Source organism: Myotis nattereri (genome assembly GCF_964212035.1).
Source record: "Myotis nattereri genome assembly, chromosome: 1".
Lineage (NCBI taxonomy): Eukaryota > Metazoa > Chordata > Mammalia > Chiroptera > Vespertilionidae > Myotis > Myotis nattereri.
The window spans coordinates 184,430,668-184,449,063 of NC_138075.1; the positions used below are offsets into that span (position 1 = coordinate 184,430,668).

Below are 18,396 nucleotides of genomic sequence, written 5' to 3' on the forward strand. Positions count from 1 at the left end.
CCTGCCTGTGGTGAAAAGAAGTATGGAAGACTCCTGTGGTATTCAGTTACCCTGTGTTACACATGGCTGATAGGTTGGCTGGCTTTCTCTCGATAGAGTCAAATAATACCATATCATAATGGTACATATTTCAGGATTTGTGGGCCATCTGGTTTCTCCCACAGGACTCAACTCTGCAGTTGTTGCAGGAAAGCAGCCACAGACAATCCAACTAATTAGTGTGGCTATATTCCAATAAAACTTTATTTACAAAAAAAAAAAGATTGCCCAGGACTACTGTTTGCCAATTCCCTGGGTCATTTGTTTGCCAATCCCCCGAGTTATTTCTGTGGAGGAAGATTCAGTCAGATTTTGTTTGGGTACAGAAACACTTTCCAAATATCTTGTTCCCAGAGAATAACCTTTCTAATTATACATAATCCTGAGGTAAATACTTTGGAGGATACTTGTACTTTACCTTATTGTGCGGTTTTAACAGAAATAGAAGCTGAGGGAATAAGGTTACATAAAAATTCATTGCTTTAATAACAACTCTCACAGCTCAGCATATCAGGAGTTGCATCCAGCATGAACCAGAAATGTCTGTTTGCTGTCCTGACACTCAGTAATGAGAGCTGGAAAAGTGTTTGTGATCTTCACCAGGACTGCAATTTTTAGGAAATATCTCACAGCAATGACTCCAAGGGAGCAAAATCAGTGTGCTCAGTGCTACTTAGAACAGAAATATTTACAAACACTAAAATTCTAAAGTAACCCAGTTGGGAAATGGAATGATATAGCATACAGGCATTCTAGAGAAATTTTTCTTTTTTCAATATTGAAATGGAAATTTTCTTTTTAAATATGTTTTTTATTGTTGATAGTATTACAGATATCTCCCATTTCCACCACCACCCCCCTTACCCCTTTCTCCCAGCCCCTACCCATCCCCCAGGTCTTCACTACCCTATTGCCCTTGTCCTTGGGCTATGCATATAAGTATATAAGTTCTTTGGTTTTTCTCTTCTCATTCCCCCAACCCCACATCGAGTATGTCAGTCTGTTCCACGCCTCCATGCTTCAGTTCTTATTTTGTTGGTCAATTCATTTTGTTCATTAGATTCCACAAATAAGTGAGATCATGTGATATTTGTCTTCCTTGGATTGTTCCAGGTCCATTCATTCTGTCTCAAAGGGTAAGAGATTCCTCTTTTTTACAGCTGCATAGTATTCCATAGTGTAAACGTCCCACACTTTCTTATCCATTTATCTACTGATGGGTACTTGGGCTGTTTCCAAATCTTAGCTATTGTAAATAACACTGCTATGAACATAGGGGTGCATATTCTGTAGAAATGTTTTATGTGGTGATTGTGCAGGGTGTATTGATTCTTGGAAATGGGCACATGAAAAATGACAGAGAAAAGCCAAATGGAAAAAGAATGTTTACGTGATCTCAAACATGTAAAAATTAATATACATGAATTCTTTGTTCAATATTCAGTATTTATTGAATAAGAACCTACTATGAGCAAGTCTCTGTTGTAAACACTGAGCAAACAGCAATGAATAAGACCAAAATTTCTGCTGTCATGGAGCCAAAATTCTTCTGGGAGAGAGATACATTGAGGATCAAAGGGATATTAATTATTCATATATTTGGAAATGTAATATCATGAGATTTCTCCCCTATAAAACTGCTTATATTTTTAAAATCCTTTTTTCCTTTCTTTGGAATGTCTTGTTTTCTTAGGAATAAAAATTTCTCTGATCACTTCATTCAACCAGCATTTTCTAAGTTCTTACTATGTGCCTGGCCCTCTTCCAGGCCTGTGTGAACAAAACATACAGGCTTGCCCATTCTCAGGGATCTATATAGTCTAGTAGGGGAGACAGAATATAGGACAATATTATACAAATATATATTCTTATAATATATGGGTATGTATTATAATATATAAGAATATATAATTATATATTATAAGACTGTAAGTAAAATGTATACAAGTTTCGATGGTGACTAAGGGACAGAAGCAAGGAGGAAAGCAGGATATGGATGTTTGAGACGGCAAATTTCTAGATTAGATAGTCAAGAAGGACTTCCTGAAAGGATGACTTTTGAGTAAATTATTTTTTTAAATGAGCATGCTAACATTGTGATGGTGCCGGGGGTGGGGTGGGGGGGGCAGGAAGAGTGTTCTGGCTGAGGGATCAGCAAATACAACGGCCCTGAGGTGAGAATGTGCCTAGAGTGTTGCGGTCAGTGACTGGGGTGTAGTGAGTGAAGGAGAGAGAGGTAGGAAATGAGACTGAAGGTGTAATAGCAGACCAGATCACATCTGGCCTTGGCAGTCATTGGAAGGATATTGGCATTTTTCCTAATAATTAGAGGTCTTTGAACAAAAGCGAAAGATGATCAAGAGTGCATTAAAGTACCTCCTGCTGTTGAGAATAGACAACAGACACAGGGAGGCCTTTAAGAGACCATTGCAATAATCCAGATGAGAGACGATAGCTTGGACCAATGGAGTAGGTGAGATAAGCATCTTGAGCGGTGGGCAGCGCAGAGTAAAGGATGGAGGTGTGGCAGGATACAGTGTTCCCCCTGGCACAGCCCACCTGCCACAAAGAGGCAGACACTCAGGAGCAGAGGCCCTTCCTGAACCATTGCTCTATCCCCAGTGAGAAGCAGTGTCAGGCACATTCTAGGTGGTTAAATGTTGCAAAACAAAAAAGGAATGTAAAACCAAATGTCTATTTCATGGCTGCCTTCTGCTGTAGAACACTCTCCTCACCACTTTTGGCCAGAGTCATTTCCTTTCTTTGGTTATTTATTTATGAATTAGCACCTTTAATGTTTATTTGTGTCCTAAAAAGCCTTCCGTTTTCAATGACCTACATTAAATGACAGATGAGTAAAGATTCCATTGAACCATTTCTTTCCATCTCATACCTTCATGACCTGGAAGTACCATTGTTATTTTTCACCATTAAAAAGCCTAAGACTGATTGTAACTGAATGTATTTTTCTTTTTTTTTTTAGGGAACAACTTAATTCTTTATTGAAGAACTATAACATTTTTTATGCAAATCAGGAAAATCTGCATATTTCATATGGACAGGTAAGTCCATGAAAAAATGAAATACAGTTGATTCACAGGAAAAAAATTCCATAAAGGTCCAGAGGAGTTGTGATGAGTTGGAGTTCATAAGCCAGTAGCACAAATGGTCTGAGAAACAGGTTCATCTTTAAGTTGATCATAATTTTTTTAAGTATATCACAAAAATCCCAGTCCTGGGACATCAGTAACTTACTCAGCATTTTGGGGGAAAAGGAAAGCATTTAAAATAACTTTAATGACATATTTGCTTTCAGCAATTCTACTAGAAATCTATCCTAATACATTCTTACAAATGCACCAGGATGTATTCAGAAAGCTGTTCACAGTGATATCGTTCGTAATGGAAAAAATTTGAAGGTATCTTAAGTCTCTATCAATGGAGAGTTATTCAATAAATCATAACTATATGGCATATCTGTAACATAGTCTGATTTGGTTGTTAAAATGCATGAACATTAAAGTACATGTAAACCGGCTCATAATAATACATTTTCAAATGTTAAAGAAACAATTCAGGAAAGTCCTGAAGCTAGAAAACATTTTCAGAGGTGCAACTTAAAGGCTACTGTACACACTGACTTTAAATATCCTTCCTTCCTCCCTCCCTCCCTCCCTCTCTCCCTCCCTCTTTCTTTCTTTCTTTCTTTCTTTCTTTCTTTCTTTCTTTCTTTCTTTCTTTCTTTCTTTCCCCCTTCTCCTTCCTTCCTTTCAGTTGAATGCCTCATTCTCCACAGTCTTGTATTCTAATGCTGCTCACTTCCCATTTTTATAATATCTTCCTGGTCCCAGGGAATATTATAATTTTCTAATATTCTGGTTGAAATATTCAAATATGGTGGTCGAACACTGACTTTAGGTCACCATGATTTGGCTTAAATCTGCATTTGGGACAGAGAATATTTACAAAGCACTCTGATGTTTACTAGTCAGCGTAAATAATTTACTTCAATTGCATATTTCAATTAACTTCTCAAATGTAATGATATACAGAAAAACAACAGATCCCTTTAAAAAGAAATGGACCAAATTTAAAATAATTTCAATGACTGAGAGATCTCTTGTTGGGGTCCAGCCCCAGCAGGTCCAGGGGTTCCCAAAGGTGTGGACAGAGTCGGCGAAGAAGGAAGGACATGGAGACAGCGTTCAGTTGATCACCATAGCCAGGTTCTCCAGCCAGGTTCTCCAGCCAGGTTCTCCAGCCAGGTTCTGTCTTTATTCTCCTGTTACATCTGTATTTATACCAGTTGATTTTAATCCTATCCATTCTATTCCAAAGGTAGGGCGTTTGTTATCTCCATTCCAAGGTCACTACTCTATTGTTCTGTTAAGCTACAAGGAAATAACTGAAGGAGATTATCCTAAGTAAAGATTATGTAGTTTAAGCGTGATTGTTTGTAGTTAAAGTGATTAACTACCCGCCTGGCATTTAATTAAGGGGTTTTACTGATTCCCTTCCTTAGTCTGTTAATCCTTAACTCCAGGGAAAAAATCCCCATCTGGGGAAACAACCTTTCCCGGAGAGGTGACCTTGGTTAAAACACATAGTGCTAAGAAGGGGAGCAAACATATTAAGAACAGTGTGCCGTATACCCCAGGTCCCTTGAAACATATGCTGTGCAGATGTTTCTTTCCTGCAGCAACTGTATCAAGCAGCAAGGATGGACCAGCTTCAGGCAATCTCTAATATCTATAATTATAAAAATATATCTGAGATCTCTAATATCTTCTATAATTATAAAAATATAAAATTTAGGAAAAGGTAAACACTTTAAGAAAATGATGATTTACATTTTAATTCAATAGTTCCCACAGAATTCATGATGTTTAGAAGTTTGTTTTGTGCTTTCCTCATGCTGCTTAAGTTCTAGTAGGCAGACAAGAAACAGGAGTAAAATGTATGGTATGTCAGATGGTGATAATGGCTGTGGAGAACATCAAAGTGGGGAAGCAGGCTCCAGAATCTAAGTGGGGTGGGGAGGAGAAGTAAAGATATTTACTTATTTAGTGGGGAGGAGAAGAATTTAACCATAGGCTCTGAATGACGTGAGGGAGCAAACTTTGCAGAATCATAGAATTCAGAAAGTGTTTTACCATACTGTGCCCTCTGATGGGCATGTCATCATCATTGTGACTTACTTCACTGGTTATAGCTGTTATCAAAAATAAAAGAATTTTTCCTTCCTTTGTTCAATATTCCCAACTTCCAATGCTAAAATAGAATTATTTTGAAGATAAATTAAAAAGCCAAACAATCCCAATTAGAAATTTATTTATTAAGATGTTTTACATTCTTAATTTTTATATCTTCAGTTGAAACATTTACTGTCTATAAATAATACAAAAACAATGTTTGAGGTGATTGGTTTCTTCCCTAGACTGAAGATGGTAAACTAATTGTTGAAGGAATGTTGGACATTTTCTGGGGAGTAAAACGGCCTATACAGCTGAAAATACAAGATGAGAAGCAAATCCCTTCTTTTACTGTGAAATCACCAGATGTCTTTTCCAAAATGTAAGCTATCATTTATGTTTTTAACTCTTTAAATAATCTTCATGTTTACCTTTATTGTATGCACTCTTACAGAAGGGAGCTCTTCCAAATGCTTACATACAGTCTCACTGAATCCCTTAGCAACTCTATGAAGTAGGTGTTCAGAAACCAGAGCTCTGAGTTCAGTAATTATGCAAGATCTCTAAACACTATGTTAATAGTTTGGAATTACTATCCAAAACATATAGCGGAACTGGACTGAACCTCACATCTACAGGCTGGAGAGCCCGTGTTCTTGATCTCTCTGCTGTATTGCTTCTCTCCTTGAAGGCTGCATGCCTTCATTGGAAAAAAATAAAATGTTTAGACATGTATAGGCAAGATTTCATTAGCCCTGGCCTGCTCTCTCTATGTCTCTCTCTCTCTCACACACATACACACACACACAAAGATGCAAATTTAAATTTCTCTTGAAACAAAGGGCTCTTTGTGCTTTTGGAAAGGAGATTTAATTATGCTCCACCTGATTGTCCTGATCCTGTTCAATAAGGCACAGCAAGTGTATTTGAAGCTCAGTAAATACACAAAACAGTTCTCTGGGTGGGTTTATGCAATCATACCTTGAATAAAATAAGTTGGGCTGTTTTTTTTCATTCCCTTTCATTATTTTTAGAAAAGCATATAAATATTCTCAAAAGGAATCATATGTATATATTTTTCTGTATTCTTCCTCCCACTGGCCCTTCCTTCATTCCTTTTTTAATTTTAATTTTTATTAAAGCATAATTTATATACAATATTATATTAGTTTTAAATGTACAACATAGTGATTCAACATTTATGCATCTTACTGTGTAAACACCACACTAGTCTAGTAACCATCTGTCATTGTGCAAACTTATAACACTATTATTGACTATACTTCCCTTTATCTTTTTCACCCATTCCTCTACCTTCCTCCCCTCTGACAATCATTAATTTGTTCTTTGTTTCTGAGTCTGTTTTTCTTTTGTTGGTTCATTTTTTTTGCTTTTATAAATTCCACATGTAAGTGAAATCATGCAACATTTGCCTTTACCTGTCTGATTTATTTCACCCAGCATAATACTCTCGAGGTTCATCCATGTTGTCTCAAAATACAGGATTTCATTCCCTTTTTTTATTACTGAGTAATGTTGCAGTGTGTGTGTGTGTGTGTGTGTGTGTGTGTGTGTGTGTCCTTTATTCAATTATCTATTGATGGGTACCTAGTTACTTCCATGTCTTGGCTGCTGTAAATAATGCTGCAGCAAACATAAGTGTGCAAATATCTTTCCAATTAGTGTCTTTGTTTTCTTTAAATAAATACCCAGAAGTGGAATTGCTGGGTTGTATGGTAACCATAAAACTCTTAAAAGAAAACATAGGTGGTACACGATTTGATATAATTCTGAGTAATATCATTTCGGATATAACCCCTAGAAAAGGGGAAACAAAAGCAAAAATAAACAAATGGGACTTCACCAAACTAAAATGCTTCTGCACGATGAAGGAAACCATCAATAAAATGAAAAGACAACTAAAAGAATGGGAGAATATACTTGCAAATAATATATCTGGCAGGAATTGCTATCCAAAACATATAAAAAACTCATCCAACTCAATAACAAAAGAATGAACAATTCAATCACAACATGGGCAGAGGACATAAAAAGACATTTCTCCAAAGAAAACAGACAAATGGCCAAGAGACATATGAAAAGATATTCAACAGCACTAATCATCAGTGAGGAACTACTTCACACTGTTATCAAAGAGTCAACAAGTGACTTTTAACCAGCAATGGTGAGGATGTGGAGAAAAGGGAGCCCTTGTGCAGCCATTATGGAAACTTCATGGAGAGTCCTCAAAAAAAACCTAAAAATAGATCTTCTATCATCCAACCTCCCTTCTTCTTTAATCCTTGAAGTTGCAACTCATCTCCCTTTTGTGTGTGTGTGAAGATACTAAACCTTCACCTAACTCATCCTCCCATCTATAGGTAGATGGGCAGAGAGTTCCAGCAGAGCAGAGGAGAGGATGGAGAGAGAGCTGCCAGGACCATTTCCCCAATCTGGTCTTTGACCACAATCAAGAAAAAACAGCTTACACCATGAAGGAAGCTCCGCTTTTCCTTTGAAGAAAAAACACTGAAACCCCACTATGATTTGCACCTTGCCGATCTTTCTCTAACATGATGCTCCAGCAAGTCTGAACATTTTTTATTCCCTTAACATAGCATGCAGTTTCCTACTTCACTAACTCTCTGTGTGGAAGTCTACTTGCTTTTCCACACCTATTTTCAGACTCTTCTACTGATCCTTGTAGATTCAGGTCAGATAACACATTCCCTAGAAAGCCTTTTCTGACACCTCAGTCTGTACTAGATGCACTGACAACTTTTCTCTGCCATTTCAGAGCATGCCACTGCTTACGTTGTTATGCACCTACCTCCCCCTCTTGCTTTGGGTTCCTCAAGCATAAGGAGCATATCTTATTCATCTCTGCTATCCCATTATGCAGCAGTGTGCTTGACACAAAGAAAGGACTCAATTATAGTATCAAATGAAGCACTCAGAAGCCTAGTGGTTAAATTACCCCTGTTGTGAGAACTTTCTGTACATATACTACTGCTGACTAGTCTTCCACTTAAGCTAAGGATTGTCAATGGGCAAAGGGTCCAGGACTTATGGAAGAGTGGAAGGGAGACCACAAATGTAGGCAGCCTGATAAAGCCTTACATCCCTCACCTTCAGGTACTATGTGATTGATGGGGCTGATGATTCTAAATGAGTAGGAGCAGCATTGAAAAGGTGAAGTTTCCCTTGGGCCCTGCATTTAGAAAACTGTACAAGATATGAATTTGGTAAAATTAGCTATCATTCTTCAAATTACCTTAGAAATCATTGCCAAGTTCTCTGAGCAGCCAGCTCCGTTTGATGATTTCATTCATGAAAACTTGATAAGTATGGGACATTATGGGAAGATGTAAGGCGATGCAGTATGGCATTGTATTGTCACATTAAGCCGTCATTTTGAATATCCCAAGATATTTTTTAATGTCTCAATTTAAAATACAAGGAACTTGTTCCTTTAAATCCTGAATTTTGGGATAAGTTTTAAGAGTCCAGGTAGAGAAGGCAATAATGATGCCTCTCCACTTACTGTGGCAGGTTATGAATGACTGTCCTCAGGATGCATTTTCATGGACTCCATTTTCACCTTTCAGTGTTTATCAGAGCATTCCTGTGAATCAAACAGGAATTATCTCTTTAATTTAAGATTGAGAAAGAATTCCCTAAAAACTGCTTGATTTTTTACTACAGTAATGAGAGCTATGGGAGAATGTCTGAGTGCACACTTGCAATGTATCAGATATTTCTGGTGGGTGAGAATTGTCAGAAAAAAACCCCACTCCTCTCTTTTGCCCACACAGAGCAGGAATAGAATCAGTTGCAATTAATTAGCCAAGAATCCCTCTTGGGAACCAGCTGAACACTCAGCAGGAAGGTGCAGCATAATTCGGAAGGTCTGCCCCCTGGCGTGGAGTCTCCTAGTGGGCTGTAGAGCCACCTAAGGTTCTGCTCTTTGTTTCACTCCAATCCTAGACACACTCATTCATTTAAATACTGAGCTCAAATGAAATTGTGAAATGAAATGGACTGTTTCCTCACTCTGTGGAACTGCTCTCATGTTCCCTTCCCCATACTGGGTCTCTCTGGGCTGAGCTTACACCTCTGCAGTCACAGGATCACAGATTTGGTAGCTCCAGTGGATGGATGTGGAGTGAGAAAAGCAGAAGTTGTGTTCTCAGCTGCAGGAAGCACTGCCATCTTGCCTTTCGGTTCACCCTTTGAGAGAATCACCAGTTTGTTATGCTAGTTTGTTTTAATTACATTAGAAATGAGTCACACTGAGTCAGCTTAATGGGAGTGGTAGAAGCTTAAAATAAATCAGTTTGTTTGAGCTGTGACCACTTGTAATCCTTTATGGAATGAATTCTATAGACAGAACTTTGATCTCATATCTGGTCCAAGTATTTTCTTTTGGAAATTTAAAAAAAGACGGCCTTCTTATGCTTGTTTGTATCAGTTTTTCTTTCTGCTTTTCATATCTTTCCAAAGTCAGATATGACTTGGCACATTTTGGACAAGTCATAGTGGAATGAAATAAAGAGCAGAAACTGGGCAGGTGTACATTTCAATAATATCAATAGTGGGGGGGCAGCGTTTCTTACAATTTGGGTACAAAAGTGACGTCTATTTGACTATCAAATTTCCACCTCCTTTTTCTTTTGCAACTTACTAGAAAACCTACCCACAGTTTAAATTTGCTAATGGTATACATCCTGAAGCTTGGTCAGAGCAATGCAAACAGTCTCCTGCGTGGGCAAGTTAAACTATTTGACATTACATGAAGTTATAGTCAGTTTTCTTTGGAAAACTCTGGGTAACTGCCCTCCAACTTGGTCATGTGCACAGTTGTATATGTTGATACTTCAAATTATACAAACCAGAGCTAAAATTGGCGTAGTCTCCTAAGATGGTAGGAAGGAAAGGGAGTTAAACACTGCTTATATTGAGCCATGTTTGTCTCCCTGTAGTAGTGTGACACCACTAAGCTATAAGAAACTGAGAATCGCGTCAAGTCTGCCAGGGTTCCCAAGAATGTATAGTACATTACTGGTCTTGCATTCTTGCGCTTTTCATCTCCCCCATATGAAATAGCATCAGATTGCGTTGCCTTTTTAGTTTCTGTTTTTCTTCGGTAGTCTGTTTTTTTCAATTGCTACCCCTTTTTTATGATAATTATATCTTTCTCCTTTGTCTGTTAATCTTCTATTGTGCAAAATGAAAAATTTTATCTATCATAAGAATAGATTCTGAGTCAGGACCTGAATACTTCTCCTTTGAGTTAAAGTTATTATTTACGGTTTTTGGACATTACACCATTTGTTTTGACTGACTATATATTAGATAGTAGAGTTCACTGGAAAATTTGTCAACAAATATACCAGGATCCCCTTATTTCCTTCCTAGGCTATTGTGAGGCTGAAATGATATAAAAATTGTAAAAAGACTTCAAAATAATTCAAAGATCAAGGAAAAAAGAATCACATTTATTCATATTCACTAACACTAGTATTCTTTTTATAATTTTTATTGAATTTAATGGAGTGATATTAGTTAATAAAATCATACAGGTTTCAGGTTTACACTACTAAACCTGTATATTGTACATCTGTATATTGTATTGTGTGTTTACCACCTAAAGTCCGATCTCCTCTGTCACCATTTATCCGCCTTTACCCTCTTACTACCTCCCCTCATTCCCCTTTCCCTCTACTAATCACCATACTGTTTTCTGTATCTATGAGTCTGTTTCTATTGTTTGTTTCTTTATTTTGTTCATTAGATCCATATATAAATAAAATCATAGGGTATTTGTCTTTCTCCAACTGGCTTATGTCACTTAGCATAACACTCTCTGTGTCCATCCATGTTGTCACAAAAGGTAAAATTTTCTTCTTTTTTACAGCCAAGTAGTATTCCAGTGTGTAAATGTACCACAGCTTTTTTATCCACTCATTTACTGATGGGCACTTGGGCCATTTCCAAATCCTGGCTATTGTAAATAACACTGCAATCAATATAGGGGCACATATATTCTTTCAAATCAGTGTTTTGGGTTTCTTCGGATATGTTCCCAGAAGTGGAATCACTGGGTCATAAAGCAGTTCCTTTTTTTTTTTTTTTTTGAAACTCCATACTGTTTTCCATAGTGGCTGCACCAATCTGTATTCTCACCAACAATGCATGAGGGTTCCCTTTTCTCTGCATCCTTGCTAGTACTTGCTGTTTGTTAATTTATTGGTGATAGCCATTCTGGCAGTGGTCTTGATTTGCATTTCTTTGATAATTAGTGACATTGAGAATCTTGTCATATGTCTATTGGCCTTCTGTATATACTCTTTGGAGAAGAATCTATTCAGGTCCTTTGCCCATTTTTTAATTGGATTGCTTTTTTTTTTGGTGTTGAGTTTTATAAATTCCTTATAAATTTTGGATATTAACCCCTTTTCAGATGTATCATTGGTGAATATGTTCTCCCATTAAAGGGTTGTCTTCATTTTATTGAGGGTTTCCTTTCTGTACAAACACTTTTTAGTTTGATGCAGTCCCATTTGTTTATTTTTTTTTCCTAGCCTGAGGAGACATAGAAAAAATATTGCTAAGAGAGATGTCAGAGATTTGACTGCCTATGTTTGCTTCTAGTACTTCAATGGTTACAAATGTTGCATTTAAGTCTTTAATACATTTTGAGTTAATTCTTGTATATGGTGTAAGAAGGTGATCTAGTTTTAAATTCTGAGTGTATATGTTCAATTTTCTAACACCATTTATTGAATAGTCTGTCTTTATCCCATTGTATGTTCTCACCTTCTTTGCCAAATAATAATTGCTCATAAAGGTGTGGGTTATTTCTAGACTATCTATTCTGTCCCATGGATCTATATGTCTGTTTTTCTGCTGGTACCATTCTCTTTTGATTGCTATGGCTTTGTTATATAGTTTCATATGAGGTAGTTTGATTCTCCCAACTTTGTTCTTTTTCTCAAAATTGTTATTTGAGATCTTTTGAGGTTCCACGCAAATTTTTGGAATATTTGTTCTAGTTCTGTGACATACAGCATTATTATCTTGATACGAATTGTATTGAATCTGTAGATTGCCTTAGGTAGCATGGACATTTTAATGATGTTGATTCTTCCTATCCATGAACACAGTATATGCATCCCCTTCTTTGTATCATCTTCAATTTCTTTCTTCTGTGTCTTATAATTTTCCAAGTACAGGTCTTTCACATCCTTGGTTAAATTTATTCCAAGGTATTTTTATACAGTTGCAAGTAGGATTGTTTTCTTAGTTTCCCTTTCTGCTAGTTCATTATTAGTATATAAAAATTTAACTGATTTTTAGATATTTATTTTGTATCCTGCTACTTTGTTGGATTAAGTTATCAGTTCTTGTAGTTTTTGATGGAATCTTTAGGATTCTCTCTATATAGTATCATGTCATCTTCATATAATGACAATTTTACTTCTTCCTTTCCAAACTGGATGCCTTTTCTTTCTTCTTCTTGCCCTATTGCCATGACTAGGACTTCCAATACTATGTTGAATAAAAGTGATGACAGTAGATACCCCTGTCCTGTTCCTGATGTTAAGGGAAACACTTGTAGTTTTTGCTCATTGAGTATGATGTTGGCTGTCATATATGGCCTTTATTATGTTGAGGTCTGATCCCTCTATTCTCACTTTGCTGAGTGTTTTTACAATAAATGGGCGCTGGGTTTTATCAAATGCTTTTTCTGCATCTATTGAATATGTGATTTTTATCCTTCATTTTATGTGGAGTATCACATTTATCAATTTGTGGATACTAACCATTAATATTAATAAGCATTTTTTTGTTGCAGCCAGAGTTAATCCCATAAATACCCTATAGTGAATATTTTTTGGTCATAATGAAAACAGACATTATGAAAGAGATTTTAGTAGGAAGAAGACTGGTCCTATCACTAATAGTATCCATTAACCTAGTCCTAGAGAGATCTGGGGATAGCCTAGATCTCTGATGGTTCCTGGACCATCATGAAGTAGATACAGATAATGGTGATTATGATGAGGATGACAGTGAAGATGAGGACAATTATGATCATTTAACACATACTGAGTGCTTACTGAGTGAATATGAGGACAATTATGATCATTTAACACATACTGAGTGCTTGGGCACTGTTTTAAGAATTTTACGCAAATTAACTCAATCTGCTCAACCATCTTATCCAGCTCATACTGATATCATCTCCATTTTATAAAAAAGACACAGAAAAGATAAGTAACTTTTCTGAGGCCAGATAAACAAACTAAAGATGATTGTTGACCCACCTAGAAAAAAATAAGCAGTTGCCTAGTTTTATTTATTCTGGGCACTAGGATGCTTTGGCAATTGTTAGCATCCCATATAAATCATAATTTTCTAGAAAAGAAGCTTCCATATACTTTCCTCCTACGTAAATTGCATTCTTCATTGTAGTCAAGACCTTAACGATAGGCACCTTATTATTTTGGAGCCACTTTACCTAACAATGCTTTGGAAAAAAACAAAACAGGAACTCAATGCAGGTTGGCAGAATGAACACTTTTTGTATCTAAACTCTCTTGAGAGCATTATAAGATCACTGTATAACAACAGGTTATGTTGGTTTCTACCACTTCCATTTGCACATCCATTTTACAGAATCTATGTAACCTATGTTTTAGTGCATTGAACTATTGTGTCAAGATATGTTCAAAATAAGTAAAGGAAGTATTTAAAACACATGCTGTCCACTCTGGTATAAATATTATTTTAATAATGTAAAATTGTTATAAATCAGGGTGATATATTTACCTATAGAGGCCCACAGTACTAATATAAATGCTGTAAGTCTGAAAACCCTCATGGACCTCAATATGAATGGAATTGATGTCATTTATAAGATTTATTATTTTTCAGGGGAATGACACGCTGGGGAGAATTTGATGATCTTTATCATATAAGTGAATTGGACAGGACTGAGATTCCAGTGTCTGAAGCAATGAATTCCCAGGAAGGTCAGTGTCAAACTGTTATTAATGAGGAGACTTTATAACATTAATCATAAATGCTTCTCTGAAGTCTAACATTTTACACACTACTACATAATAAACTCTTATTTTATGTTTTTTTAAAAAAAGGCTTTTAGGAATACACCAACTTAAATCACTACAGTTCTGATATGATGTTTAAGAACATTACTTAGTTCTAGAAAAATATGATGGTTTTAAAAAATTACATCAAGTCACTTAGATTTATTAAATTAGGGAGAGCTAAAAGCTTGAATTAAGTTTGTTCTCATAAAATGGTTCAATGTTTCCCCAAGGAGTAGGATTATTTATTATATTCAGTAGCTTTTTATGTTAGGCCATGCATCTCAGACTGAACTTCACATCATTTTAGAAGTTGACCATTTTAGTTAGTAGATATTTACATAACATTGCTTCTCAGAAAGAGGCAGATATACTGAGGTCACTATTTATATTTGATAGAGTTGTTTCAAGCATTTGTTTTAAAAAGAGAGAAATCTACTTGAACATCGAATGAGTTCATATCAGTTTGCCAAACCAATGGAAAATGCCAGCACCTATAGAAATGGCATCAGTAGTAATGACAATAATAATTTATGTGATAGTAATTACATTAACGGCTATCACTTACTGAGACTACTGAGTGTCAGGTATGATATCTTATATTTTACAGAGATTTTGATTTTTGTATAATATATAGAGATCCAAGAAGGAGGGTGACTGAGTCTGGGGGTGGGTTCATGTTTCTGGTGGTGATATTACCAAGCTGTCTTCAGACTGAACAAGGGTTCCTGTTGACATTACCTTCCTGAGTCTACCAACAACTTCCAGTGTTTGTTTATTTTTTCAAACCATTCTTAATTCAGCTTCCTCTGCTTTCATGTAACAAATCATATTCTATAGCAAACATGATGTCCTTCCAGGATTCCCTGATCCTTGTCTTATGGCCTCTTGACATCTTTTAGATAAGGATCATTCCAATTAGCCCCTCAGAAAAAAATACTCATCTAAACCCAGGGGGTTGTCAATATCTTGACGCCAAAAATATAATAAAAATCTCTTTGTATTTGAGGACCAGTGCTAGAGAAAGATGAACTATCTCATGCCTATTTCATGATGCTCTAATTACAATAGAAAATTATTTAAAATCTCAAGGTAAAATAGAACACAAGTGCTGCCAGCAGACCTTATTCTTACACAAGAGCATTGCTATTCCCTCACTGTTTAAAAGCATTAGGGTCCAATGCTTAGTCACACATTACTAAATATATACACAAATCCACCCAAGATGCAAAGAGGTGGGCGGCTAAATGATATGTGCCTATCATCTTTATTCTTCCCAGATTATTTATCTTATCACAGCAGCACTCTGAAGCCTCATGCAGATGCAGAGCCAGAATCTCCGTTGCTCTATAGAACCATGAGTGAAGCAACCCTGGTGAGAAAAAGGATGAAGCCTCCAATGATGGACAGAAAAGACAGACAGAAACATAGAGCCTCTATTAACGGACACTTTTATAACTATGAAGTGAGTTATAATTCTATTGGTGTCATTTAAAAGAGTGTTGTCTATTATGCTAATAATAACATGCAATTATCTTACAATTAAAATAGTAACAGCAATAGTAGTAGTATATCTAACGAGAGGCCCAATGCATGAAATTCGTGCAAGAGGAGGCCCTCATAGCCCCAGCTGCCTCTGCCTTTGCAGCCCCAGCTTTGTCCGGGAGGTCATCCAGACGGTTGTTCTGTTGTAAGACTGATCGGTCGATTTGCATGTTATGCATTTATTATTATAGACTAGAGGCCAGGTGCACAAAAATCTGTGCACTTGGGGGGGAGGAAGGGGGTCCCTCAGCCCGGCCTGTGCCCTCTCGTAGTCTGGGACCCCTCGGGAGAAAATGACCTGCTGGCTTAGGCCTGCTCCCGGGTGGAAGAGGGCAGGCCCAATCCCTAGGTGCAGCCCCTGGTCGGGCTCAGAGCAGGGCCGATTGGGGAGTTGGGTCACCACCCCCTGTCATGCACAGAGCAGGGCAGATTGGGAGGTTGCAATGCTACCCTCAGTCACACTCAGGGTAGGGCCTATTGGGAGGTTGGGGCACCGCCCCCTGTCACACTCAAGGCAGGGTCGATGGGGAGGTTGCGGCGCCACCCCCTGTCATGCACAGAGCAGGGCCCATCAGGGGGGTTGGGGCTCTGTACCCTGTCACGCACAGAGCAGGGTCAATCAGGGGGTTGGGGAGCTCCCCCCTGTCATGCACAGAGCAGGGCCGATCAGGGGGTTGAGGAGCTCCCCTCATCACTCACAGAGTAGGGCCAACAGGGGAGTTGGGGCACTGCCCCCTGTCACACTCAGGGCAGGGCGGATCAGGGGGTTGGAGCTCCTTCCCCTGTCATGAACAGAGCAGGGTGGATAGGGAGGTTGTGGCCCCGCCCCCTGTCACACACAGAGCCGCAGGGCGATCAGGGGGTTTGGGTGCTGCCCCCTGTCATGCTGATCCCAGTGCTGGGAGGCCTCGTGGCTCCGCTGATCCCGGTGCTGGGAGGCATATTACCCTTTTACTATATAGGATAGAGGCCTGGTGCATGTGTGGGGCTGGCTGGTTTGCCCTGAAGGGTGTCCTGGATCAGGGTGGGGGTCCCCACTGGGGTGCCTGGCCAGTCTGGGTGAGGGGCTGAGGGCTGTTTTCAGGCTGGCAGGTGACTGAAGCTCCCAACTGCTCCTTTTTTTCTTTTTTTTTTTTTATTATGGGCCAGCTTTAGCTCTGAGGCTCCAGCTCTTAGGCCTCCACTCCTGAAAGCAGGTATCTGGTTTGTTTCGGTTCTATAATCTAAACAATGTATAACTCCAGCTCTGATATCCCGGGCTCGCTGAAAGCAGGTTTCTGGGGTTTTTTTTAGCTTCTATATTTGTTACAATGTTTCTTAAACTGCAAGCTCAGAGGCCGGCAAGGCAGGTGTGGAACGTTGGAGTCCTCCGTCACTGAAGCAAGCAAGCCTCATGTTAGTTTCAAGCTCCCTGGCTGCTGGCCGCCATCTTGGCTGGCAGTTAATTTGCATATCTTGCTGATTAGCCAATGGGAAGGGTAGCGGTCGTATGCCAATTACCATGTTTCTCTTTTATTAGATAGGACTAGAGGCCTGGTGCACGAAATTAGTGCATGGGTGGGTGGTGGGGAGGTCCCCTCAGCCCAGCCTGCCCCCTCTCCAATCCGGAAACCCTTGGGGGATGTCCAACTGCCTGAGGATCGGGCCTAAACTGGCAGTTGGACATCCCTGTCAGAATCCAGGACCGCTGGCTCCTAACTGCTCTCCTGCCTGCCTGCTGATCACCCCTACTGGCCCCCCTGCCAGCCTGATCAGCCCTAACCGCCTCTGTCTGCCAGCCTAGTTACCCCTAACTGCCCCCCCCCTTGTCAGCCTGGTTGCCCCCAAATGCCCCCCTCTGCTGGCCTAGTCACCCCTTACTGCCCCCCTGCCGGCCTGTTCACCTCCAACAGCCCCCCTCTTCCAGCCTGGTCACCCCTTACTGCCCCCCCTACAGGCCTGGTCACCCCCAAGTTCCCCCCCCTGCCAGCCTGGTCACCCCCCACTGCCCCCCTCTACCGGTCTGGTGGCTCCTCTGCCCCCCTCTGCCAGCCTGGTTGCCCCCAACTGTCCCCCACTCCCCCGCTGGCCTTTTTGCCCCTCACTGTCTCCCTCTGCTGGCCTGGTCGCCCCTCACTGCCCTCCTGTCAGACTAGTCACCCACACAGCCTGCTGTTTGGTCGTTTGGTCGCCCCTCACTAACCCCCCCCCGATAGCCTGGTCGCCCCATGCAGCCTGGTGCTCAGTCATTTGGTCGTCCCTCACTAACCCCCTGCCAACCTGGTAGCCTCATGCAGCCTGTCGGTCTTCCGTTCGGTCGTCTCTTCTGTCGCGATGGCCCCTGGCTCTTTATATATAGAGATATTTATTAGGAACTCTGTGTGTTATGTATTAGGTTAACTATTTAAATTGATTTTTGATGAATTATCTCATCAATAAATTGCAAAAATGCTATGAAATAGGTACCATTATTTTCCCTACTTTACATACAAGTTAATTGAGGTTCACAGAGGTTAAGCAACTTGTCT

General features: G+C 39.1%; 1 protein-coding gene across 1 annotated transcript in view; it reads left to right on the forward strand.

Annotated features, from left to right (window-relative positions):
• The window catches only part of RASSF6 (Ras association domain family member 6), a 55,211-nt gene that overhangs the window by 26,626 nt on the left and 10,189 nt on the right, over positions 1 to 18,396 (forward strand). The window contains exons 3-6 of the mRNA XM_081093951.1: positions 3,023 to 3,101; positions 5,477 to 5,613; positions 14,172 to 14,269; positions 15,625 to 15,809. Of these exons, the coding sequence (XP_080950077.1) occupies positions 3,023 to 3,101; positions 5,477 to 5,613; positions 14,172 to 14,269; positions 15,625 to 15,809 (499 nt within the window). The remainder of the gene's footprint in view (positions 1 to 3,022; positions 3,102 to 5,476; positions 5,614 to 14,171; positions 14,270 to 15,624; positions 15,810 to 18,396) is intronic.